The following is a 26267-nucleotide window of genomic DNA, read 5'->3' on the forward strand; positions in this document are numbered from 1 at the left end:
AAAGGAAAAGATTTGCAACTGTGAGTGATTTCACACTTTGTGGGGCGGGGGTGGGAAACAAGGAAAGGAGGCCTGGGGGCAGGAGAGGGCTCACCTTTCATTATTTTTTGGCAACCCCTCCAAGTCCTCACCTCCCATAAAACTCGTGCACTGTATTTGTTAAGGATTTCCTTCTCTCCGGCAACTCCCTCCGGATCGTTGGGATCCCAGGTCAATTCCGATGGACTTCTATCCAGATCTGGAGGGCTTCCACCTCTCTTGAGGATTTTGGGGTGGTTTTTTTTTTGGCACTTTCCACCCTTGCAGCCCCGCCCTTCCCTCGGGCCTGGGGGGTTTGGGTGGGAAGGGAGGATCTCCCGACGCCTCCCGGGTGTGGAGGACGTTTAGGCCTCCTGGGGTGGAAGGAGACCAGGAGCCAGACGTGGGGAGGGGTGTTATTGTTATTGTGCCCAGATGCAACGCAGTGTTTAGGAACCTGACGGCCGCCCTGCTTCCCCGAGCAAGCCTGCAAAGAGCAGCGCGGTCTAATGGTTAGAGCCCGGGCTTGGGAGGCCGAAGGCCTTGGGTTCCAATCCCGCCTCCGCCATTGTCATTCATTCAATCGTATTGAGCGCTTACTGTGTGCAGAAGAGGGTACAAAGCGCAGCAATAAAGAGAGGCAATCCCTGCCCACAGCCGGTTGTCTGCTGGGTGTCCTTGGGCAAGTCACTTTACCTCTCCGGGCCTCAGTTGCCTCATCCGTCCCAAGCGGTTAGTACAGTGCGTTGTATTCATTCATTCATTCAATCGTATTTATTGAGCACTTTCTGTGTGCAGAGCACTGTACTAAGCGTTTATGCAATTAGTTGCATGCAATAAGTGCTCAATAAATACGTTGATAATTAATACTTTTCTGCTTTGTGAACTTGGGCAAGTCCCTTTAATAAAATAATAATAATAATAATGTTGGTATTTGTTAAGCACTTACTATGTGCCAAGCACTGTTCTAAGCGATGGGGTAGATACAAGGTCATCAGGTTGTCCCATGTACGGCTCACAGTCTTCATCCCCATTTTACAGATGAGGTAACAGGCACAGAGAAGTGAAGTGACTTGCCCAAGGTCACACAGCTGACAAAAGACAGAGCTGGGATTAGAACCCATGATCTCTGACTCCCAAGCCCGTGTTCTTTCCACTAAACCACGCTGCTTCTCTGGGCCTCAGCTGCCTCATCTGTCCCAAGCGCTTAGTACAGTGCTTTGCCTGCAATAAGTGCTCAATAAATACAATTAATAATTAATAATAATTGTCTGTTCTGTGACCTTGGGCAAGTCACTTTCCTTCTCTGGGCCTCAGTTCTCTCATCTGTCCCAAGCGTTTAGTTCAGGACTTTGCACACAGTAAGCACTCAGTAAATATGATCAATAATAATGATTATCTGCTGTGTGGCCTTGGTCAAGTCACTTTACTTCTCTGGGCCTCAATTCCCTCATCTGGAAAATGGGGATTAAGACTGGGAGACCTATGTGGGCCTGGGGACTGTCCAACAAGATTAATTTGTATCTACCCTGGCGTTTAGTACAGTGCCTGGCACATAGTAGATAACACCCACACCCCAGACCGAACGATAATGGGGTGTAACCCGGCTAGGACCGAAACCTCTTCATCTCTGACCCTCCGCAACCTTCTTGTCCAATGCAATGCAACCGTCCTCCACGTTGCAACCCTTCCTCTTCGCCGAGAAATGGAAAGTCAGTTTTGCTACCGATTTTATTTGTTTGTTTTGCAAAACCGCGGTCACCCCCTCCAGAGTGTTAGCAGGTCAGCAAGCTTTCTAGCCTCGAGGCGGCTCCCAAATCACCCTCCTGCTGTGGAAAGGGCTCTTTGCTTCTCAGAAAAGAATGCAAAAACCTGAAAGCACCCCGACGCTTTTCCCACGAGATAATGGATGACCACGGCAGAAGTACCTTAAAGTCCCTAATTTTAATTAATGCACAGTTTATGTGCTGTGAGCTTCCAGCCCCTGCTCTCTCAGCTCGAAAGCACAGTGCTCAGTACCTTTAGTCGTCCCACCACCACAAGGCTTTAGAACTGAAATAATTGCTAGCATTGGATGTGAGGGGTGGAGCACCGAGCAGGCCTAACCCCCAACAACCCCCTTGGTGGTCAAAGAGGAGATATGGAGACCCCTTCTTGGCCCCCTCCCCTTGCAATCTTTTTTATTTTTAAAATGGTACTTGTTAAGCGCTTTCTCTGGGCCAGGCCCTGACTAAGCGCTGGGGAAGATACAAGCCAATCAGGTTGGACCCATTCCATGTCCCCCATGGGGCACAGAATTTTAACTCCGATTTTACAGATGAGGTAACAGGCACAGAGAAGTTAAGTGACTTGCCGTAGGTCACACAGCAGGCAAGTGGAGGAGGTGGAATTGGAGCACAGGCCCTTCTGACTCCCAGGCCCGTGTTCTAGGGAGTGTGCTTGTTTATTGTTATATTGTGTTCTCCCAAGTGCTTAGAACAGTGCTCTGCACTCCGTAAGCGCTCAATAAATACAACTGGATGAATGAGTGAATTCTATCCACTAGGCCACCCTACTTCTGCACCAGATAAATCAGCTTCCTCAATGGAAAGCTGCCCAATTACAAGATAAGGCAAGAATTCTGATGGGATTTTAAATTCATTCATTCAATAGTATTTATTGAGCACTTACTATGTGCAGAGCACTGTACTAGGCGCTTGGAATGGACAATTCGGCAACAGATAGAGACAATCCCTGCCCAGTGACGGGCTCACAGTCTAAAAGTCTAAACTGGGGAGACAGACAGCAAAGCAAAGCAAAGCAAAACAAAACAACATCATCAAGATAAATAGAATCAAGTAGATATACACCTCATTAACAAAAGAAATAGGGTAATAATATATACAAATGAGCACAGTGCTGAGGGGAAGGGAAGGGGGAGGAGCAGAGGGTGAGGGGGCAGGGGAGAGGGAGCAGAGGGAAAGGGGGGCTCAGTCTGAGAAGGCCTCCTGGAGGAGGTGAGCTCTCAGTAGGGACAGGGAATAAACAAACTGGATCGGGACAGGGAATAAACAAACTGGATCAATAAAGGATGATGGGAAAAACGTGATTAGCTCCCAGGTCTTTGGCTCTCCCTATTGATAAATCCAAGCTGTTCTCCCTCAGGGCACCCCTAAGTGAAGAGTTTGGCTTTGTCAAAATGCAAAGCTCCCTACCTCCTGCCTCTCCCTTCTGCAGTCCATAATTCACCCTGCTGCATTGACCATTTTTCTAAAACGCTGGAATGCATTCGACTGCCCACTCCTCACGAATTGCCAATGGTTGCTTATTCCTCTCTGCATCAACAGAAACTCCTGAGGGTTTGCTTTATTCATTCATTCAATCGTATTTATTGAGCGCTTACTGTATGCAGGGCACTCTATTAAGCACTTGGAAAGTACAATTCAGCAACAAATAAGGATCTTTAAAGATCTCTCTCCACATTTATCCTTGTTCTTCACCACCATTCTACCCCAGCTTGTATGCTTCATTTCTCTCAACCAGCCTACTCACTATGCTTTCTATTCTTCCTGCTCACACCCTTCCTCCTGCCTAGAACACTCTCCTTTTTTTTAATGGTACTTGTTATGTACCAGAAACTGTACTAAGCTCTGGAGTAGATCATTGGTATTTCTTGAGGACTTAACTGTGTGCAGAGCACTGTACAAAGCACATGGGGGAGTACAATTCAACAGAAGTAGCGGACACGTTCCCTGTCCATAATGAGATCATCAGGTTGGACACAGTGCATGTCACACATGGGGCTCAGTCTTAACCCCCATTTTGCTGATGAGGGAACTGAGGCAGAGAGAACTTAAGTGACTTGCCCAAGATCAGACGGCAGGCAGGTGGCAGAGCCAGGATTAGAACCCATGACCTCTGACTCCCAAGTTCATGGTCTTTCTATTAGGTCATGTTGCGTGGCTCAGTGGAAAGAGCTCGGGCTTGGGAATCAGAGGTCATGGGTTCGAATCCCAGCTCTGCCACTTGTCAGCTGTGTGACTGTGGGCAAGTCACTTAACTTCTCTGTGCCTCAGTTACCTCATCTGTAAAAGGGGGATTAACTGTGAGCCTCACGTGGGACAACCTGATTATCCTGTATCTACCCCAGTGCTTAGAACAGTGCTCGGGCACATAGTAAGCGCTTAACAAATACCAACATTATTACTATTATTATTTCCTCTGCTTCCCACACACAACTGTTCTCTCAAAGCCCTTCTGATACTACATATCCTCCAGGAAGCCTTCCGTGACATTTCTCATCTCCCCTCCCTATTTTCCCCACTGCTGCCACTTCTGTCAGCTGGCTTCCTGGTTACTCCCTACTTCCTTCGAAACCCCTCGTTACTATTGCCAAAAACTCTCTTTTCTTAACTTCTTGCACTCTGATTCTCAAATAGAAAGAACAGTGGTACTGATTTTTGAGTAGCCTCTTGGTGCAGGGTACAGTGGTAGGTCCTGTGGAAATACAAAATATAGAAATGAAGTGTTCCCGGCTCACAAGGACCTTCACTGTTACAAGGGAGACAAGCATAAAAACACAACTACAATAGTCCAATTGTATGGGGCTCACAGTCTCAATCCCCATTTTACAGATGAGGTAACTGAGGCCCAGAGAAGTGAAGCATCTTGCTCAAGGTTACACAGCAGACAAGTGGCAGAATCAGGATTAGAACCCATGACCTTCCAACTCCCAGTCCCATGCTTTATCCACTATGCCATGCTGCTTCTCCTATAATTATGGTATTTGTAAAGTGGTTACTACCTGCCAAGCACTCTTCTAAGCACTGGTAGATACAAGCTTACCAGGTTGTCCCACATGGGGCTCACAGTCTTAATCCCCATTTTACAGATGAGGTTACTGAGGCAGAGAAGTTAAGTGACTTGCCCAAGGTCATACAGCAGACGTGTCGGTGTCAGAATTAGAACCCACATCCTCTGAATCTCAAGACCATGTTCTCTCCACTAGGCCATGCTTTGGAAAGGAATGGGCAATATTTGGGGATTTTTGAGGAGTTTGCAGATGAGGGCAAAGCTGGGTTTTAGAAACACAGTCTGGGCAGGATCAGCTGGAGAGGAAAGAGACCGAAGGTTGAGTTTGCCTGGTGTTAGTGGCTAGAGCACGGGCCTGGGAGCCAGAGGTCATGGGTTCTAATCCCAGCTCTACCACTTGTCTGCTGTGTGACCTTGAGTGAGTCACTTGACTTCTCTGGGCTTCAATTACCTCATCTATAAAATGAGGATTGAGACTGTGAGCCCCGCATGGGACACGAACTGTGTCCAACTCGCTTGTATCCACCCCAGTGCTTAGTATAGTGTCTGGCACATAGTAAGCACTTAAATACCCTCATCCTTATTATTACTATTTGGCTGCGATACAACAAGTGCTTGGACCACCATGGTGGCAGTTCGGATGGAGAGAAAGGGGCAGATTCTGAATGTTTTAGACTGTGAGCTCCAAGTGGGACAGGGACTATGTCTGACTGCTTGTATTGCCTCTTTCCTAGGCTTAGTATTATTGTGAAGAGATAATTGATATAATTTCTTATTTGGGTTGAAAGAGAGAGAGGAGTCAAGGATAATGCCATAGTTGAGAGAAGAAGTTGGTGGTGGTGTCAGCTGTGAAGAGAAAGTTGGGAGGAAAAATGAGCTGTTTGGTACATGTTGAGCTCATTGTGCAGACAGGACATCCATGTAGAGATGTCCTGGAGACAGGAGGTGATGCAGATTTGCAAAGAGGTCATCACTGATGGTATTTACTGAGTGCTCACTGTGTTCAGAGCACTGTACTAAGCGCTTGGGAGAGTACAATACAACAGGATCGATTGATACGTTCCCTCCCCACAGTGACCTTACTTCCCTTCCTCTTCTCTCCCCACTTGGGTTGCCATTAAGGAATCAACAATGAATGGATCTTTGGAGGAAGGCCTGCCTGTTTGGATCAGATTTTCAAGACACTGAAGAAACCCCTGAGCGGATAAGTGGTTGAACCGGGAAGGCAGATTAATTTAGAAATGGATAATGTAGATGTCAGAGTTAATTGAAACCTCATTCATAGGAATCCACCACCAAGCAGCTCATTCAACTCTGACAATCCCCTGCATCTTTGTACGATGTCAAAATAGATGAAAGGTAGGATTTCCTCACCATCAGCAAAAATTTTAGAATGAAAAAGTCTTGCATCCATTTTCAAGTAAGTGGATGAACCTATGAATATGATTGAAGACGCTAATGGAACAAGAGGTTCAAAGGTGGGCAGAGGTATTCAGGAGTTAGCCTGTCTACAAAGTGCTTTAGGAAGAAAAGCACTTCTGTTCAACCTCAACTGGACAAATTCTTTACTAAAGTTGAAAAGCCACTCCCATAGTCAGCAAAACATGTTTCTACTTCTCCAGCCTTCATTTTCTTGACATTATGACATTATGCTTTGAATTACTTTAAGATTAATGATAGCCATTACAAAACTATTGTTTGTAGTATTTGGCATGTAAAGGAAGCTCATACTAATTTTTCAGGGGCTCTGGAAGAGATCCTAATTTATACCGTATAAAACTGAGGGAAAGCCAAATCCACAATACAGCCATTCACAATACACCACTTTTTCTGGGAAGGTAAGTTGGTTGTATCATGTAACAGTCCTAACGATATAACTGATAAACTGTTCACTAAAGTCTGAATAAACACAGCATGTGTGAAACCACTTTAAGATTCCTTTCCTTCACTTACTTAGTTACCCCATCTATAAAATGGGGAATGAGACTGTAGCCCCATGTGGGACAGGGAATGGGTCCAACCCAATTTGGTTGTACCCACCCCAGCGCTTAGTACAGTGCCTGGCACACTCAACAAGTGCTTAACAAATACCGCAATTATCATTATCAGTATTACTCAAAAATCTGTTCGGAATTTGGAACGGCACCATCGTTATCTAAAGAATGGTCATAAGCAACAACCTCCTTTGCCATTTTTGTCTGCGGATTTCGCTGTGCTCATTAGTTACCAAAGGATGGATGGTCTTTTTTAGGGTCTTAAACATTCTTGGACGAGCACCCGTGTTTATCTTGGGGTTCCGCAGGTGGCAAGCCAAGGTATTCTGGCTAGGATGCAAGCCCGGTCACTCCCTTCCTGGCACCACTTATGGTCTCTCTGGAGACCCTTGCACTATTCCTGGTGCCAACATTGTCTTCTCCTCTACCAAGTGGAACGGGGGAATTATGTAGAAGCAGTGTGGCTTAGTGCTTAGAACAGTACTTAGCACATAGTAAGCGCTTAACAAATACCATCATTATTATTAGTGGATAGAGCACGGGCCTGGGAGTCAGAAGACCTGGGTTCTAATCCCAGTTCCGCCATGTCTTCTGTATGACCTTGGACAAGTCACTTCACTTCTCTGAGCCTGTTACCTTGTCTGTAAAATAGGGATTAAGGATGTGAGCCCCAGTGTGGGACAGGGACTGTGTCCAATTTGACTGACTTGCATCTACCCAGCGCTTAGAACAGAGCTTGGGCACATAGTAAGCGCTTAACAAATACCATCATTATTATTAGTGGATAGAGCACGGGCCTGGGAGTCAGAGGACCTAGGTTCTAATCCCAGCTCTGCCACATGTCTTCTGTGAGACCTTGGGAAAGTCACTTCACTTCTCGGAGCCTCAGTTACCTCGTCTGTAAAATGGGGATTAAGGATGCGAGCACCATGTGGGACAAGGACTGTGTTCAACCTGATTGACTTGTATCTACCCCAGCGCATAGAATACGGGTTGGCACATAGGACCTGCTTAAGAAGAATCATTATTATTATGTAGTTAGCTCCAGCCACATCACCCTGGACCCATCATGGACTCAGCATCTAAGACTAGTCAAGCAGCACATGGCCCTTTAGATTCTCCCTGCAATTATAACAATAGGTGGTATTTATTAAGTGCCTTCCCTGCACTCTACAAGAGCTACGCACTGAGGAAGATACAGGATAATGAGATCGGACAGTCTCCGCCCACACGGGGCTCACGATCTAAGAAAAGACAGGTATTTTATCTCCATTTTACAGGTAGGGAACCATAACCAGAAAGGTTATGTTCTTTCCCTGTTGTTTCCCTTGTTCTTTCCCTGAAGCCATCTTGCAGTGGTAGAGAAGCACTTGCAACCATTTTGGATTGTTGATGCCTGCCCGGACTCTAAAATAAGCCCGACGCTCTTTAGGGTGCTCTATTCAGACTTGCTCCCTTTTGTTAATGCTTTACAATTGATTTATTTTGGATATTTACAAGTATGTACAAATATAGGCATATAATACATTATTTCACAAAATTCTATCTTACATACCTGCCTACCCCACTTGGAGAGGGAAGGCAGAAAGATTTTGCTCTAAATATCACAAGGATGGTAGAGACAAAAAAACATAGTAACAGCAGCTGCTCCCTCCCAAAGGACACAGAAATCACCAGCCCCCTCCTGTCTCTGCACACACTCCTACTGACAATCTGCAAGCCTCACGCCTGCTCACTCCAGCTGGGACTCCGGCAATAGCGGCAGCTGCTTCAAATGTGCTTCTCTTCGGATTAAAAAGCCCTCGTTGGATCAAGACAACCTAAGGTGGGGCTACGGACAGCAGCGAACCGGAACCTGATCGCGGCAGCCTGACCGGAGTCTATTGAATATCAATAGCAAAGTCACTCGCGTTGCTCCGGTTTCAAGTATAATCCCCTCAGAAATGATATCGTGGCTGTTCCGCACGAGTGCAGCTTTTGGTTTCCTTTTATCAAGGATGGTAGGTCGGCCTCAGGGGGCACTGGCATGCATTTTCTCCAGACAGCCGGTCCAGAAGGCGACCAGCCTGTTGTCTCGGTTAACACAGAACTCCGTAAAGTCCTTCAGCAGCCTATCGGCAAACTTCTCGTCGCCCGTGGCGCTGGAGCGCCAGGTTTTAGTCAGCATAGTGTTGTAGGCCCAGTTGTAACCCACCCGCTCCTCACAGAACATGTTCTGGTTGGTGGAGCTGGTGGAATTCCGTCGGCGCCGTTGCTGTCCAGAGAACTTCCTCTTGGAGTAGGGTAGTTGCAGGAAGACGGTCCCTGATGAACAGAGAGGGAGCATCAGTACAAGTAGGAAGTTCCAGAGTTTCAAAGCAAGCTCCACCTGATTGTATTCTATCTACCCCAGTTGCTTGGCACAGAGAGCTAACCCAACAGCACACATTATTAGTTACAACTGAGAAAAATGCTTTCTTGAGCCTATTACCACGAAGCTAAGTGTCAAGGAAAAAAAAGAACTGTCTTTTTTCACCAATAGGCTTAGTCTCCTTTCAACCAGCTCTATTCCACACCGCCCTAGAATGTGCTGAAGCCATCTGTTTCCCTGTCCACCTAGCTTCTTAATCAACTCAGATCCACCTTTCCCAGGATCATTTCACCGGTGTGCCAAGATCACTGGAGATTCACTATTAAGTTGGAGCAGGAGAAGCAGCGTTTTGGTTCAGTGGAAAGAGCCCGGGCTTTGGAGTCAGAGGTCATAGGTTTGAATTCTGGCTCTGCCACTTGCCAGCTGTGTGACTGTGGGCAAGTCACTTAACTTCTCTGTGCCTCAGTTACCTCATCTGTAAAATGGGGATTAAGACTGTGAGCCCCACGTGGGACAACTTGATTCCCCTGTGTCTACCCCAGCGCTTAGAACAGTGCTCTGCACATAGTAAGCGCTTAACAAATACCAACATTATTATTAAGTTGGAGCTAGGCCAGAGCATTTGTTTCCACCCTATTTCCTTCTTGGTACACTTAGCCTATCAACTCTTACAAATCATTTTTCACTTTTTAAAAATCTAGTATTTTCTTCTTTCTCATGTTTCACAGCCTATTCCTGATGTCCGGAACTCAACAGGTAGGGATGATGGGAAGATCAGAGCAGCGGTAAGCAGCGGAAGACTCCGTTCTGGGAAGCCTCATTGAGAAGAAAAGGATTAGGAGCTAAGTCTTGAGTTCCAGGACAACCTCCACCTACTTGGGGGCTCAGGTAAGAGTCACTTAACTTATATGATGTAGATTGACCCTCTCTAAAACAGATGATAATCCTTCTGTTTGAAATACACATGCAAAAAGATCTCGAGAATCACCATGGCATAGTGGAGAGAGCATGGGCCCAGAAGCCAGAAGGACCTAGGTTTTAAACCCGGCTCTGCCACATGTCTGCTGCGTGACCCTGGGTGAGGCACTTAATTTCTCTGTGCCTCAGTTATCTCATCTGTAAAATGGGTATTAAGACTGAGCCCCACATAGTAAGCGCTCAATAAATACTACTGAATGAATAAATGAATGAATGACAGGGACTGCATCCAACCTGATACTCTTGTACCTAACTCCAGTACTTAGAAGAGGGATTGGCACATTGTAAGCACTTAACAAATACCACTATTATTATTATCTCTCTGAAAGTGCAATACAAGAATAACTGACTGAATTGGTTCTTCAGCCCCATTTTGGAAAAAGCTACAAGGAGGGAAAAGAAATGCACTTTGTTCCTTAACAAATACAGTCTCGGGGATACCTGCTTACCTTGTATCAACCCCAGTGCTTAGAACATAGTAAGCACTTAAATACCATAATTATTATTATTATTATTGTTATGACTAACCAATTTGCCTCCTCATTCCAAACATCCTCTGAGATAGGGCTTACTAACTTTTAAAATGAATATTTAACCCATTTTTCAGATGGAAAACCTGGAGCTGAAATGTTAAGTGACTTCCTCAAAGGTGTAGTGCAGCTGAAACTAAACTGCAGACCTACTTTCAGTTCAGGTGTTTCTTTGATTAGACCAAGACTGTGAAGGTACGGGTCAGAAACCACTGCTGCCTCTTTTGGTCCCAGTCTCGCTCTTGTTTCTTTTTTTGTTTTTTAAGATATTAGTGCTGTGTGTCAGACACTGTACTAATCACTGGAGTAGATTCAAGATCGTCGGGCTGGATGAAGTCCTTGTCCCACATTGGGCTCACAGTCTTAATCCTCGGTTTACAGATGAGGGAACTGACGTACAGAACAATTAAATGATTTGCCCAAGGTTGCACAGAATGCAAGTGGTGGAGCTGCGATTAGAACCCGGGTCCTCTGACTCCTAGCCTGGTGCTCTTTCCACTAGACCTCACTGCTTCTCTGTTTCACTGTCTCCTGCCCCATTTCCTCTGACTTATTTGGCCATAAATAACTCCAAGGGAAGCGGAGACAGCAGTAAAGGACACGAAGAGCAGAACTAGAGAGTAATTCCTTGCCTCTTCCTGTACTGAACTGGGCTGCCTCCTAATCAACCAAGCAACAAATACCTTTCAATGGAGGCAAAGCAAATGATGAGAATCCCCAAGGCAAGACTACTTGTAATTTTTTTGTATCTGTCTCCCCCACTAGACTGTAAATTCTTGTCTCCTAAGAACTGTACTCTCCCACACACGTAGTTCAGTCTCTGCATGGAGTAAGTGCTCAATAAATTCTCTTGACGGACTGCAGCAAATGAAACTCCTTTGAGACAAAAATCTACACCTGGTTTCTCAGTCAGGAGGCTGTCAACTTTTTGCTAGTGTCTACTCACCTGTAACATGGATATACTGTGGTTTATTCTCTGATGGAAAGTTGAAAGCAGAAGCAGAGTATTTATCCTGCACGAATCCAAACCTGAAGAAACAGTGAAATTTAATATGATTTGACGTAGGGGCAATACAACTCCTCCACCCCTCATCCCACACAAAATCTCTTCTGGAAGGACTTCTTTATTAAAGTAAGAATCAAATGGAAGGAGCTAGGAAGCAATCCTATTTGGAAAATCTCTTAAAGAAAGGGAAATCATTCCAGGCCTTTTGCCCTCACTCAGCACAAGGGAAAGAAAGAGAAGATGAATTTTTCATGCCTCCCTCTACTCCTGATTTTCTTTCTGGGTCATTAGTAATAGATGTGGATTCGTGACTCCAGACCTGCTCTCCTCAGAAATGCAGTAAATTTGTAGGGGAAAAGATAAATGAAATTAAAGATGGATAACTTTAAGAATGCTTCAATACATGTTCCCTGTTAATGAATATCATACCTGTGAACAATGGCCTCCTGAAAGAGATGCATTCGATCCCAGTAAGTTTCGGGTTCAAAACCTGAAATAAAAATTTAGCTGAGCCCAAATGCATCCAAACAACCTGCAGCAGTACAATAGTTCAGACATTTCCCACCTCCTTTTTCCTTTATCCTAACGATGACATTTCTCACCAATCGATCTCATAAGCAAACTCCGAATCAGAAATTGGACTTCTTGATAAAAACTGAGGGAGATGAATATTATAGTTTGGAGCTCATATGGTGCTTTTTCCCAAGGTATTTAAGTTCCCAGATGATGAAATGTTCTAAATAGTGATTATGAGTCATACATAGGGCACCATACTAATTGAGTTTTAATAGTGCTGACAAGCTATGGCATTAAATTAACTGAAAACTAAAGTAATATTCTGTGCATATATTGCTTGCCTCTAAAGAGCTTAAGTGATTTCTCATTAATCTTCAATATCCTCATGAGGCAGGAAGGAGATACGCATTTACGCTACTCATTTTAAAGGTGGGGAAACTAAAAGTTGTAAATAAATCGTCTATGGTGCTGTTGGGGGAGAGGAAACAGGAGTAAACAAGTCTTCCGAATGACCAGGCCTCCAGTTTCTACTTTCTCTGCTTCACAGTTGCTAGGGAATAAGCCCTTGAGCAAAGGGAAGGGTGGCGACTGCAAAATTGTTGAAGGTAAAAAATGCATAGTTCTTTCTGCCCTCAAGATTTTGATTCTGATATTAGAGAGCAGCAATTGGACAGGATCCCACCCTCAAGTGTACTGTGCAGATCCTTTGTCATTTCCTTAAGTGCAATTTTCTATGCTGAACAAACTAGTTTTTTGGAATTTTTTAACAGAGGGAAAATTAGAGGTGATTGGCTTATTTTTTAAAGAATAGCATTTGTGTTATTGCTTTCATCATATCAGTTAAAATTAAAAAAAACACAAAATTTGCTGGTCACATTTTAAGCCATTTCCTGGGGCAGAGCTGAGAATCACAAACTGTCAAAGTTAACGGTTGAGAAGTATCAGGACAAAACACATATATTAACCTAAACTTTATTACACTTGATCATGGTTTCCAGTAAGTGACACGTTTCACCATTCTCAAAACAAGGCCCAAGCAGCATGGCCTAGGGGATAGAGCATGGGCCTGAGAGTCAGAAGGTCATGGGTTCTAATCTCCGTTCCACCACTTGTCTGCTCTGTGGCCTTGGGCAAGTCACCTCACTTCTCCGTGCCTCAGTGCTAAATTTGGCTTAGTATAAGTGCTTAACAAATACTCCTCCCTACCCACCCTCCCCAGCCCACAAAAACGCTGAAGAAAATGGTCTTTTCAAGTGAGGTACTTCGGAGTAAAGAATGTAACGCATTCAGAGACGTTTTGGGAGAAGCGACCTTATGGGGGAATTGGATTCCCAAAGACAACATTTCTTACTATCGAAGAGGTGTTCACTGCCTTCCTTCAGTAAGCAGCTGATGTTGAGCGGAATGAACAACTGGGCTCGAAGTGGGTCGCCATAGAGGTAACTGGGTAGTGCAAATGGGCCTTCCAAAACTGGAACCAATAAGAAGCCGCAGGAGGTGGCTTTCCGATGCCAACCTTGAACCTGGTGAAGAATATAGCCATGAGTAAAATTCTCTAGCAACTGAAAATAATGTTCTCTGCAGCAAAAGATCTTCTGGCCACTAAACATCTTCCTGTTTCTTACAAATCATCATTGATTTACTAACATGCCTAGAAGAGCCTGGGCACTAAACAGTACATGAGAAATATACATTTCCTCCACATTCCCAACTGGAAGCTTCTAACCGAGTAGTTTCATTTTCTAATAAGTATTTCCACCTTTTTACTGTGCCAGTTTTATGGCACTTTTCTTTTTGTACTTTTTTTAAGTTGATTTTTTTTCTCTGGGACGCTGGAGGGAAAAGTCCTGGGAGGTGAGTCGTAATCAAACAGTTATGTTTTCCTTTCATTTAATAAACCTGAAAAATGACCAAAGTACTACATTCAGATCACTTTAGGAAAGCACAAGACATATAATAATGTAAGTCCTCAGGGGCAAATTCTACAGAAGCAGTCTATTATTGATGAATAATTAACCAAATTACCTCAAGAGCCTATTTAAGAATAATGTGCTGCATTTACAAAAGAAAAACAAATAGCTGAAATAAAAGTTTAACAGCATGATGTTCTTAGAGGAAGCATGAGAATTTTTAAAAAAATCGATTGGACAAAGAATTGGAAAGTATAAGTACTTATACTTATAAGTACTTACTGATCTTAGGAGAGTACTATTGATGGCAAGAAAACCCATTAGGGTTGAGAAGTAAGGTGGCCTAGTGGATAGAGCCCAAGCCTAGGAGTCGGAAGGACGTGGGTTCTAATCCCGCTTCCACTGCTTGTCTGCTACGTGACCTTACGCAAGTCAGTCAACTTCCCTGCGCCTCAGTTACCTCATCTGTAAAACGGGGGTTAAGACTGTGAGCCCACTGTGGGACAGGGACTGTGTCTAACCTGATGATTTTTGAATCTATTCCAGCACTTACTACAGTGCTTGACGCATAGTCAGCGCTTAACAAATACCATTTAAAAAAAAGTCTAGGACAAAGCAGATACTCCTTCAAACTAACTGCCTTTGCATTTCTCACGTGCTTCACAAAAGGCAACGGAAAGAATTCTCTTGGATGACCAAAACCAAAAAAAATCTTCTACTATAGAGGACTCCTCTAGACTGTAAGCGCCTTGTGGGCAGAGAACGTGCCTACCAACTCTGTTACACTGTACTTTCCTGTGTGCTCAGTACAGCGTTCTGCTCAGAGTACATGCTCAATAAATACAACTGGCTGATTGAATGTTCGGTACCAGGTGCCTAGATACTTAGTACCTTCCCGACACTCACCATCTCAAAGAGTACAGCAGCAGTCACCGCCATCCAGTGAAGTTTGATCTCAAAGGCAGCATTCAGGGAGAAGTTGCCGTGATAATAACAACTACACCACTCCAGCCGGTCTGTGCGGTTGTTCACATCGACATCCAGGGTCACTGTCCGCTGCTCTGGTACTGTGGCAGCTATGCACAGGGTGAGAACAGATTTTTTAACCAGGAAGCAGGGAAAATGGCATATGTGAAATAAGTAACTGGGAGAGATGACTGATAAAAGGAATCCGACAGGAGATCAAACATCATGGAATCATGCTCCCGTCTAGAAGACCACCTCCCGCAACCCTGGAAAAAAACATAAGGAGTGGCAGGGCCTAGGCATTTGAATGTCTCACTGGGGAAATAACTAGCTTCAAGCTCCCTCCTCCAGCAAGCACAGGAAATGAAGCCTTTTAATGCAACTCACTTTTATTTTTCCTATGGAAAAATATTCTACAATAATTGTCACACCACTCTAACAGGTTCATGTACATCCCAGTTTGACTAAAAATTTTCGTTTGAGAAATGATACGATAATTTTTAAGAGATGTAAAAATGACATATTAGAGAGAAAGTCCAAATAGTTCAGGAGAGAAAGCTCTCAAATTTGGTTTTTGCATGCCGCTGGATAATATAGTTCCAGAAACTGCCCTCCTCTTTTGAACTAAATGGATCATGAACGCCTGAATTAACTTTTTTTTTTTTTAACGAAGAAACAAGCCCCACCCTATCTTACTTCCTGGAAAGAAAAGTGTTAAGAAAGGAACACTAGGCCAATCACATTCACAGTAGCATGAGAACGCCTAGGTAATCCTGAAAACATCCTAGTGGAGTGGATAGAGCACAGGCCTGAGAGTCAGAAGGTCATGGGTTTTAATCTCCACTCCACCACCTGTCTGCTAGGTGACCTTAACCAAGTCACTTCACTATTCTGTGCCTCAGTTACCTCATCTGTAAAATGGAGATTGAGACTGTATGTTCCCCATGGGACAAGGACTGTGCCCAACCCAATGTGCTTGTATCTGCCCCAGTGCTTAGTACAGTGCCTGGCCCACAGTAAGCACTTAAATACTGAAATTAATCCATAATTAATATTATCACTATTATGCAGCCCACCATTTTTCTTCTTTTTCTGGGAAAATTTCACAGACCTCTCCTCTTTAAATTCAGTTTTTGGGACTAGATACAGATGACCATTTACAGATATGAGCAGCAACTAACATAAAAGCTGCACATAAAGTGACAATACTTTAAAAAACAAAACAAAAACCAAAGTGTTGTTAGGAGGGAACTTTTTTTGCAAGTGTCTTTCACTGTTTAGATGGTTAGCGGCAGATTGACAGTTTATACACAAAGAATTATGGTGAAAGAACCATGATCTCTGTAGTGCTATAACAAGCTTAGTATATGGTAGGAACAAATTGGATCAAGCTGGCCTGGATTAGATACAGCCGCCCACACATTCTAACAATATACATTTGGCATGATAGAGCTTGTAGGTTTCACTGGCTGACAGTGATCTCAGAGGGAGGGATATATAAAAGACCTTATATTTTGGTAATGCTAGTGAAATTGCTTTGATTTGTTAGTTTTTTTGGAACGCAATCAAATTGCCTCCCTGTGGGTCTTAATGTTCCCAAACTCTGCCTCACGACTGGGTAGTTTGTTCCCATCCTGAACGATGGCTTTATAGCCAGAACCTGAAGGTCTGTGCTTGAGCTCTACCTAGCCCAAAGAGACAAATGGTTCCTAGCTGCCGGGAGAGCGCTTAGATAATCGCGAGGTTATAACTTGGAGACTTATGCTTCCATCCTAATGCTAAGGCCCCATTTATCTTTTATGTAATGTTACTTATTTTCGTTCGGCTAGACTTGCTTTCCAATTTTTCATTCCTACTGTTAGGGTGAATAATTCCCTAATCTGGATTAAAACTCTGCAGACGAGCTGGACACTTTAGTACACTGCTCTCTGCAGAGCAAGTGCTCAAGAAATACTACGGAAGGAGCAGTTGATAGTATTGAAATCTTCAGATGAGAACCCTGGAGAAACCCTTGCTCAAATTGTCTCACATAGAAGCTGAAAACAGAACTTTTGCTTTTTGGGGGTGGGCCTAGAGTTGAACAGGCCAACATTGCTCCACCCAAAATAGAGTCAGGAAAGCCACTGACCGACCTCAAGGACTACACTGATTTTATTGAGCTTTTCCATCTTACTAGAGCTTTTAGCTGGGATCCTTCATTTGACTCTACTGGACTCCTCTGCTCTATCAAGGGGAGTCCAGAGTGAGGCAATGCCCCCACTGCACATGGATGAGGATTGGAATAATTGGGTATGCTGGGCCTTTCTGTCCCTGCAAAAGGCTTTCTGGAGGGGTTGTGGAGAAGACTGCAGAAAGGGAAGAATGTTGTGGGAGTTCAGCGTTGCTTGCTGCTGCACTATTTCCCTACCACACATTTTAAAAAAAAACAAACTACCAGGGCTGGGAATTTTGTTCAGATGCTCAGGTGCAGAGAGTGAGACGCACAAACCCCACCATGCTGACCACAGAAATGAGACAAAAAGATTTTGCTAATGCTCAGACCTGGAGCTTACTGTGTCTTTCGGCAAGTTCAAGCGGGAAATAGAAAGTAAGGATTAACAATATAGTTTGGAATCACGCAGCCGAGAAGTGATAGCAGCTGCACCCATTTTTCTTCACTGAGCCTACCATCTGGCCGCTAGACCGCATCGCTATTCGCTGTTCAGCCCACTCAGCCAGTGAAACATACTACCAGACACCACCACCACCAGCTCCATCTGATGAATGGCTAGCCTGACATTTACTGCTTTGATCTTGGATCCCCTAGAACCGCTCCCTCGGCTACCTGCCATCGCTGGCTTATCCCCAGCTGCCATCTGTGCACCTACCTAATAGTGCAGCTGCTTGGCTCCGTCCTCCAAAACTGCGACTGAAGGAGCTGTGCCTACTTGCGTAAGAGGCTGGGCGGCTGGGCAGCCAAGGCAGGAGGAATCCTGGGATTTCAGAGTGCAAGAGCTCTTCTGCTACAAACGCTACCTCAAACCACTTCCTCTGGAAGGTGGTAAAATCATCCACTGCTGCTGTGTGCCAAGCGGCAGGCTGCTGCATGCCCACTGGTTGGGGGGAAAAAGAAATAAGTACCAGAATCAGGGCTCTGCACACCGGATGCACCCTCTTCTCAATGCTATGCCCAGTGCTCTAAATACTCTGAGCACTTAAATATCGCTCCTGCTGCTTTTAGGGTTCCATGGTTAGGAGGGGATGAAGTCGTGCCAGGATTTCTGGAAGATACATTATATACACCTGGCTAGTGAAACATGCCCATGTGGAGAGGCACCAGCACAGGAGGCTCAAGGATAAGAAGTTACATAAAAGATGAAGCGGAATATCCTACTAGCAGGAAGCCGGCAAATCACCTGGACAGGCAGGATGGGAAGGAAGGCTTCACTGAACACTGAGTGTTGCATTTTATTTAGCACTCTTTAAAAAGAGCAGCTTGATAATCAGTCATCTATTAAGAAGGACCTGGGGAGAAATTTCCAGTTTATCAGCCTAAGGGGAAATCTGCAGCATCTGCCCTAGAGACCTCCTGGCTAAGAGATGATGGCTTATTTCTGGAGCAGAGATAGAAAAGGTATATGCTCAACAGAAACCTATTTTTTTTCTTATCTTTTAATGCTTCCAGAACATTCAAGAAAATTGTCCCAGATGCTCTTCCTTCTCACCTGGACTTGAAAGAAAAAGGACTTGGACAAACTCACTAACCTAGGAAAGGGCAATTATCACACAGCACAAACTATGAACTATCAGAGCTGTATCAAAAACAACCACCTCCTCTGGTGAACAAATTTTGTTCCAAAATGAACAGACCAAAAGACTGTACCAAAAGCATTTTCCAAGTTTCAAATATTAAAAGGTGGGGAGGTTGATGACATTCCAATTAAAGTACTTTTTTTCCTTTAAAATAATAATAATAATGATGATATTTGTTATGTGCTTACTATGTGCAAAGCACTGTTCTAAGAGCTGAAGTAATGCCTGCTCTAGGACTTAAAAGCTCACAGACAATTGGAAAAAATATATCCCTGAAGCCCATTTTAAAGTTTCCCATCTATGACCTCGGTCTGGCTCCTTGTCCATGACTATCTTGTAGAAATAGAATCCATAAATGAAGGTTCGCAGGGCTTCCCCAGAGGCATGTGTGATCAGCTGCTCCTCCAACATTTTCTAAGAGAAAAAAGAGATCTGTTCAAATTCCAGAAAAAGTTACTGTAGAAAATCCAGAGGGGACGGGAAAGGAGCAGTCATTCATTTTGCAATAATGTTCCTGACTCCTGAAGAATAGAAATGACAACAGTATTCAGAAGATGAGGAAACGGAGACCCAGAGAAATTGTGACATTCTGTTAAGTGCGTAAACACTTAAATATGATTTTGATTGATTTAAGATTGTGATTGATTTAATAAATACGATTGTGATTGATTTAAGAATTGAAAGGTCTCCCTGAATTGCTCCTACTCCAATCAGTCAAATCATTCATATTTATTAAGCGCTCACTGTGGGCAGGGCACTGTATAAAGTGCTTGGGAGGGTAAAACACAACAATATAAAAGACACATTCCCTGCCTACCTTGAGCTAACAGTCTAGAAGGGAATAAATAATCATAAATATGGTATTTGTTAAGCACTTACTATGTGCCAAGCATTGTTCATTCATTCAATTCATTCAATAGTATTTATTGAGTGCTTACTATGTGCAGAGCACTGTACTAAGCGCTTGGAATGTACAATTCGGCAACAGATATAGACAATCCCTGCCCAATGATGGGCTCACAGTCTAATCGGGGGAGACGGACGGTAGAGCAAAACAGAACGAAACAAAAACAAGACAACATTATCACGATAAGTAGAATCAATGGGATGTATACCTCATTAACAAAACAAATAGGGTAATAAATAATATACACGAATGAGCACAGTGCTGAGGGGAGAGGAAGAAAGGGCAGGAGCAGAGGGAAAGGGGGCTCAGCTGAGGGGAGGTGAAGGGGGAAGGGGGACGAGCAGAGGGTGGAGGGGGAGCAGAGGGAAAAGAGGGTAGCTCAGTTTGGGAAGGCCTCTTGGAGAAGGTGAGCTCTCAGTAGGGCTTTGAAGAGAGGAAGAGAGTTTCTTTGGCGGAAGTGAGGAGGGAGGGCATTCCAGGACAGCGGGAGGACATGGGCCAGGGGTCGATGGCAGGATAGGCGAGAACGGGGAACAGTTAGGAGGTGAGCGGCAGAGGAGCGGAGCGTACGGTGCGGGGCAGGCAGTAGAAAGAGAGAAGGGAGGTGAGGTAGGTGGAGGCAAGGTGATGGAGAGCTTTGAAGCTAAGAGTGAGGAGTTTTTGTTTCATGCGGATGTTGATAGGCAACCACTGGAGGGTTTTAAGGAGGGGAGTGACATGCCCAGAGTGTTTCTGCAGGAAGATGATCTGGGCAGCGGAATGAAGAATAGATTGGAGTGAGGAGAGACAGGAGGAGGGGAGGTCAGAGAGAAGGCTGACACAATAATCCAGCCAGGATATTATGAGAGCTTGTACCAGCACGATAGCCGTTTGGATGGAGAGGGAAGGGCAGATCTACGCGATATTGTAAAGATGAGACCGGCAAGGCCTTGGTGACGGATTGGATGTGTGGGGTGAATGAGAGAGCTGAGTCAAGGACAACACCAAGGTTGCGGGCTTGTGAGACGGGAAGGACGGTCATGCCATCCACAGTGACAGGGAAGTCAGGAAGAGGATAGGGTTTGAGAGGGAAGATAAGGAGCTCAGTTTTGGACATGTTGAGTTTTAGGTGGCGGGCAGACATCCAGGTGGAGATGTTCTGGAGGCAGGAGGAGATACGAGCCTGAAGGGAGGGGGAGAGAACAGGGGAGGAGATGTAGATTTGGGTGTCATCTGCATAAAGATGATAGTTGAAGCTGTGGGAGCGAATGAGTTCACCAAGGGAGTAAGTATAGAGAACAGAAGAGGAACAAGAACTGACCTTTGAAGAACCCCTACAGTTAGTGGACAGGATGGGGAGGAGTCCACAAAGGAGACTGAGAATGAACGGCCAGAAAGAGGAGAAACAGGAGAGGACGGAGTCGGTGAAGCCAAGGTGAGATAAGGTGTGGAGGAGAAGGGGATGGTCGACAGTGTCAAAGGCAGCTGAGAGGTCGAGGAGGATTAGGATAGAATAGGAGCCATTGGATTTGGCAAGAAGGAGGTCATGAGTGACCTTTGAGAGAGCAGTCTCGGTAGAGTGGAGGGGCCGGAAGCCAGTTGGGGGGTGTCCAGGAGAGAGTTGGAGTTGAGGAATTCAAGGCAGCGATGTAGATGACTCGTTCTACAAGTTTGGAAAGGAAGGGTGGGGGGAGATAGGGCGATAACTGGAAGGGGAAGTGGGGTCGAGAGAGGGTCTTTTTAGGATGGGGAAGACATGGGCATGTTTGAAGGCAGAGGGGAAGAAGCCATTGGAGAGTGAGTGGCTAAAGAGAGAAGTTAAGGAGGGGAGGAGGGAAGGGGAAATAGTTTTTAAAAGGTGAGAGGGAATGGGGTCCGAAGCACAGGTGGAGGGGGTGGCACTTGCGAGGAGGGAGGAGATCTCCTCTGAGGATACTGCAGGGAAGGATGGGAAAGTAGGGGAGAGGGTTGGGAGCGGCGGGGAAGAAGAAGGGGGAGGAGTGACTTTGGGGAGCTCAGACCTGATTGTGTTAATTTTTGTGATGAAGTAGGTGGTCAGATCGTTGGGGGTGAGGGATGGGGGAGAGGGAGGAACAGTGGGCCTGAGGAGAGAGTTAAAAGTCCGGAACAATTGGTGGGGGTGACGGTCACGGGCATCAAAGAGGGAAGAAAAGTAGTTTTGCCTGACAGAGGAGAGGGCAGAGTTAAGGCAGGAAAGGATAAATTTGAAGGCTTGATGCTTGGACCTTTGCCAGTAGCGCTCGGCAGCTCAAGCAAAAGAGTGAAGGAGGCAGACAGACGGTTTAAGTGACTTGCCCAAGATTCCACAGCTGACCCTAGTCCAGTGCTCCTTCCACTAGGTCACGAAGGTGTCTTACCTGCATGATGTCAATCGCCATGACTTGGGTCTGTATCCCTTCCACATTGTTCACCAGCCAGTGCACCACCTCAGCACTGATGAAGCAGTATGGTGAAAGTCCCTTCTGTTCAGACAGCAGCTGGATCCCTGTTCTAAAACCCAAGAAAAGCAGGAATTTAAACTAGATAAGGTGTGGGGGAGTGTTTGTTCCAAGAAATTTATAGCATAATCAACCCGAAGTCTCTCAAACACATGGAGGATGAATCTTTGCATATACGACTGAATGAATATATGCTTTTTCTACAAGTTAAGGAGTCCCTGAGTTCCAAAGGAACGGCCACTGCTTTGCAGAGTATGAAGGAGGCAAATTGAGGCAGCAAACTTACTAACCGGGTAGCCAAAAACAGCAAGCTGGGAGTCAAAAGCGACTGATGATCTCTGCGGCCCGGGGCTCAGCTGGTGCTATCCAAACCTCTTAAACTTAGGTCAAAGTCTGATGACTGGAGCCACCTGGGGGGACCAGTTCTTACCAGCAGCAGATCCCAGAGATACACACTTGCACCAGGAGGCTGTTGGCCCCCAGGCCTTCAGAGACCACTCCAGAAAATCCAAATTGCTATCTGGCCCATTAAGGGATACCCCAAGAACCTCAGACTGTCAGACCTCAAGGGAGTCTCCCCTTCTAGCTCCAGTTAGAGATTTGGAATCATTCTCATCTCCTCAGGATCTTCCAGTCCAAAGAGAAGATGGAAACTCCAGAATCCCTGAAGCCACAATCAACAGGTGCTGAATCCAGAAGGGAGCTTGATCCAAATTGAAAGGCTCTAGTGGGTTCCAACTTTCTTCAATAACAATAATAATAATAATAATGTTGGTATTTGCTAAGCGCTTACTATGTGCAAAGCACTCTTTTAAGCGCTGGGGGGATACCAGGTGATCAGGTTGTCCCACTTGGGGCTCACAGGCTTCATCCACATTTTACAGATGAGGTAACTGAGGCCCAGAGAAGTTAAGTGACTTGCCCAAAGTCACACAGCTGACAAGCGGCAGAGCCGGAACTCGAACCCATGTCCTCTGACTCCCAAGTCAGGGCTCTTTCCACTGAGCCACACTGCTTCTCAAAATGTTGGTATTTGTTAAGCGCTTACTATGTGCGGAGGACTGTTCTAAGCACTGGGGTAGATACAGGGTAATCAGGTTGTCCCACGCGAGGCTCACAGTCTTAATCCCCATTTTACAGATGAGGACATTGAGGCACAGAGAAGTTAAGTGACTTGCCCACAGTCACACAGTTGACAAGTGGCAGAGCCAGGTTTCGAATGCATGACCTCTGACTCACAAGCCCGTGCTCTTTCCACTGAGCCACGCTGCTTCCCGTACAATCCCAAGGGGCCAAACAACCTTTAGTTTACTGATTTGGTTCTACTGTACTTTCCTAAATGCTTTCTTCTCAATAAATACCACTGATTGATAGAGCACAAGTGTGGTAACAAGCCCGTCATACTACTTACGTAGGGTGCTTCATTGCTTCAAGGATCTCAACCAAAGTGGAGGAAGATGTCAAGGAGCTTGCTGAAAACTGCTGAGAGCTGAAACACAGAATATAAGTGTTCAGTCAGCAGGACAGACCGAGTTAGACAGAATACAGAAAGTACTTTTTCCTCTTTTTTAACTTCATGCTGCTGAAGTCATTAAAAATATCACCTTCCATTTCAATACAGCCTTTCTTCCCAAAAGCTCAAAGCACTTTAGTACATATTTATTTATCCTCAGTGCCATTTATAGATAAAGATAGGAAACATGGAGATTAAATGAGGTATGATTATTTAAGCTCACAAAGAGACAGTGCTAGAGCCAGACCTCAAACCGGGTATCCTTGACAATCCAGTTTCTACCCATTAATCTACCGTACTTCCTGTATCCTGAAGTTTATTGCTTGATCAATGCCCTCAGGAACAAAAGGGAAATGGGGCACAGCTTGGACTAGTTCCTATCAGAAGACATCCTGCTGCCTACTCCACAAAAAAGAAATAAATAGAAGAGGGAAAAGCAATCTAACCTGGAAAAGAGCACAGTGCAAAAATTAGGCTGGTGGTGTACTCCAGATGGACTTTGGAAAAGCAAAATTGGTAGCAGAATCAATGGTGATACTATCTGCTGAATGGCGTAGTGGATAGAGCATGAGCCTGGGAGTCAGACAAGTTGTGGGTTCTAATCCCTGCTCCACCATTTATCTGCTGTGTGACCGAGGGCAAGTCACTTCACTTCTCTCTGCCTCAGTTACCTCCTCCATAAAATGGGGATTGAGACTGTGAGCCCCATATAGGACAGGGACTCCACCCACTTCAGCACTTACTACAGTGCCTGGCACATTAGTAACTGCTTAACAAATATCATAATTACTATTATAATGATTCAAGGAAACAGAAACATTAATCTCATTTCCAGGTCACCAATAATTCTGTATTTTCTCTCAAGATCACTTCACCTTTTGCAACCCCAAATCAGGGGAGAGATTATTTTGTGGAATAATCTAAAGATTAAATCTAGTTGTAATGGAAACAAGAGAAAAGAGAGGAAGGAAAGGAAGGGAGAAGGAAGAGAATGGTAAGAGAGCACTTGAGAATGTGTCTCTTACTTCTATTGCCCTCTCCCATGTGCTCCATAAAACAGGCCCTCAAAGAATTAAGCCCTCTCTCCCTTCTCCTCTTCCTCTCCTGGAGTTGACAAGTTTTCAGTGAAGAAACTCAAGCCTGTGCCTGCAGAGTTAGCACATTCTGACCCTTTTCTTCTTCCTACCCTGGAGCATGCTGCTATCACTGCATAATAAAATCTTTTACTTCCTCCTCAAAAATCAGGGGGAAGGCAGGGGGAGGAATTACACAAGTATAGTGATAATAATTTGAATTTGCACTGTGCTAATTTTCCAAAGGGCCTTCCCATTAATAACGCATTAACTCAATTTGCCCTCGAACCAGTTTCAGGGAAAGTCTGGGGCCTCAGAGGGAGAGGGAAGTTTCTCAGCTCCTTTCCTTCCAACTAGAATCTCCCAAAGTTGTAGAGAAGACAAAAAGACAGGGAGAGTCCTTTAATGAGGCTCTGGCAGTATGAGGCTTCCAGAGTCATCTCAAGGAAATCCAATCTCTAACTCGCAAGGTTTGAAGCCCCAGTGGGCTCAGTGTGAGTAGGGCTTTAAATGTCTAGTTAATGTTTAAATATTGCTTGCCTCAAATGTTTCCAACTCCCCAAACAATTTACCTGTTCTCTGGAAAAGAATTCTTCTCTTTCACTGGGACACTTCTGGATGCACAGCACAGCCATGGATGAGCGGCATAACTACAAATCTTGCACCCAGAACCAGGGCTGTTATTTAAATACACCTTTCCCCTACATTAATTGTGATATTAAGCACTGCAGTAGACAAGATTATCAGGTCCCACTTGGGGCTCACAGTCTAAGTAGGAGGGAGAATAGGTACTGAAGCCTCGTTTTGCAGATGAGAGAACTAACAAAGAATTTAAATGACTTGCCCAAAGTCACACAGCAGGCAAGTGGTGGAGCCAATACTAGAACCCAGGTCTTCTGACTCCCAGGCCCATAGTCCTTCTGCTAGTCCATGCTGCTTCTCAATCTAGTTTGCAGTCTAGTTGGGGAGAAGCAGCATGGCGTAGTGGAAAGAGCCTGGGCTTGGGAGCCAGAGGTTGTGTGACTTTGGGCAAGTCACGTAACTTCTCTGTGCCTCAGTTACCTCATCTGTAAAATGGGGATTAAGACTGTGAGCTCCACGTGGCACAACCTGATTATCTTGTACCTACCCCAGTGTTTAGAACAGTGCTTGGCACATAGTAAGTGCTTAACAAATTCCATCATTATTATTATTATTGTGCTGTGGAGCATCAGAGTGCTTAAGGGATGGAGACCCAATCTTTACATCCAAAGTCCTGCACTGAAGTGGCAACCCCTCGTGCTAGGCCCTTGTCTTCCCACTCCACTATCTGGCACGGCCTTCACTTCTCCTCTGCCATAGCACCCCACACCAAAGTCTTCTGTAATATGCTCTCCCAAACGCTTAGAACAGTGCACTGCACATAATAAGCGCTCAATCAATACCATGGATCGATTGTTTGATAGAGCCCGAATTAGGGTGGTGTGAGCGGAGGAGCCGATGAGG

The 26267-nt window shown here is 44.9% G+C and overlaps 1 protein-coding gene across 5 annotated transcripts in view; it reads right to left on the minus strand.

Annotated features, from left to right (window-relative positions):
- Positions 1-8271: 8271 nt before the first annotated feature.
- The window catches only part of DEPDC5 (DEP domain containing 5, GATOR1 subcomplex subunit), a 79701-nt gene continuing 61705 nt past the window's right edge, over positions 8272-26267 (minus strand). For 3 of the 5 annotated variants that reach the window (XM_029054896.2, XM_029054882.2, XM_029054887.2), the window contains 9 exons: positions 23608-23685; positions 22116-22248; positions 19157-19265; positions 17927-18151; positions 15000-15169; positions 13535-13706; positions 12097-12157; positions 11608-11690; positions 8815-9107 (listed from right to left, as the gene is read on the minus strand). In XM_029054896.2, the coding sequence (XP_028910729.1) occupies positions 8815-9107; positions 11608-11690; positions 12097-12157; positions 13535-13706; positions 15000-15169; positions 17927-18151; positions 19157-19265; positions 22116-22248; positions 23608-23685 (1324 nt within the window). Of the gene's footprint in view, positions 9108-11607; positions 11691-12096; positions 12158-13534; positions 13707-14999; positions 15170-17926; positions 18152-19156; positions 19266-22115; positions 22249-23607; positions 23686-26267 lie in introns of those variants that run through there. The other 2 variants (XM_029054873.2, XM_029054904.2) reach the window with 2 other exon arrangements.

The sequence above is a fragment of the Ornithorhynchus anatinus genome, chromosome 2 (assembly GCF_004115215.2).
Source record: "Ornithorhynchus anatinus isolate Pmale09 chromosome 2, mOrnAna1.pri.v4, whole genome shotgun sequence".
Classification (NCBI taxonomy): domain Eukaryota; kingdom Metazoa; phylum Chordata; class Mammalia; order Monotremata; family Ornithorhynchidae; genus Ornithorhynchus; species Ornithorhynchus anatinus.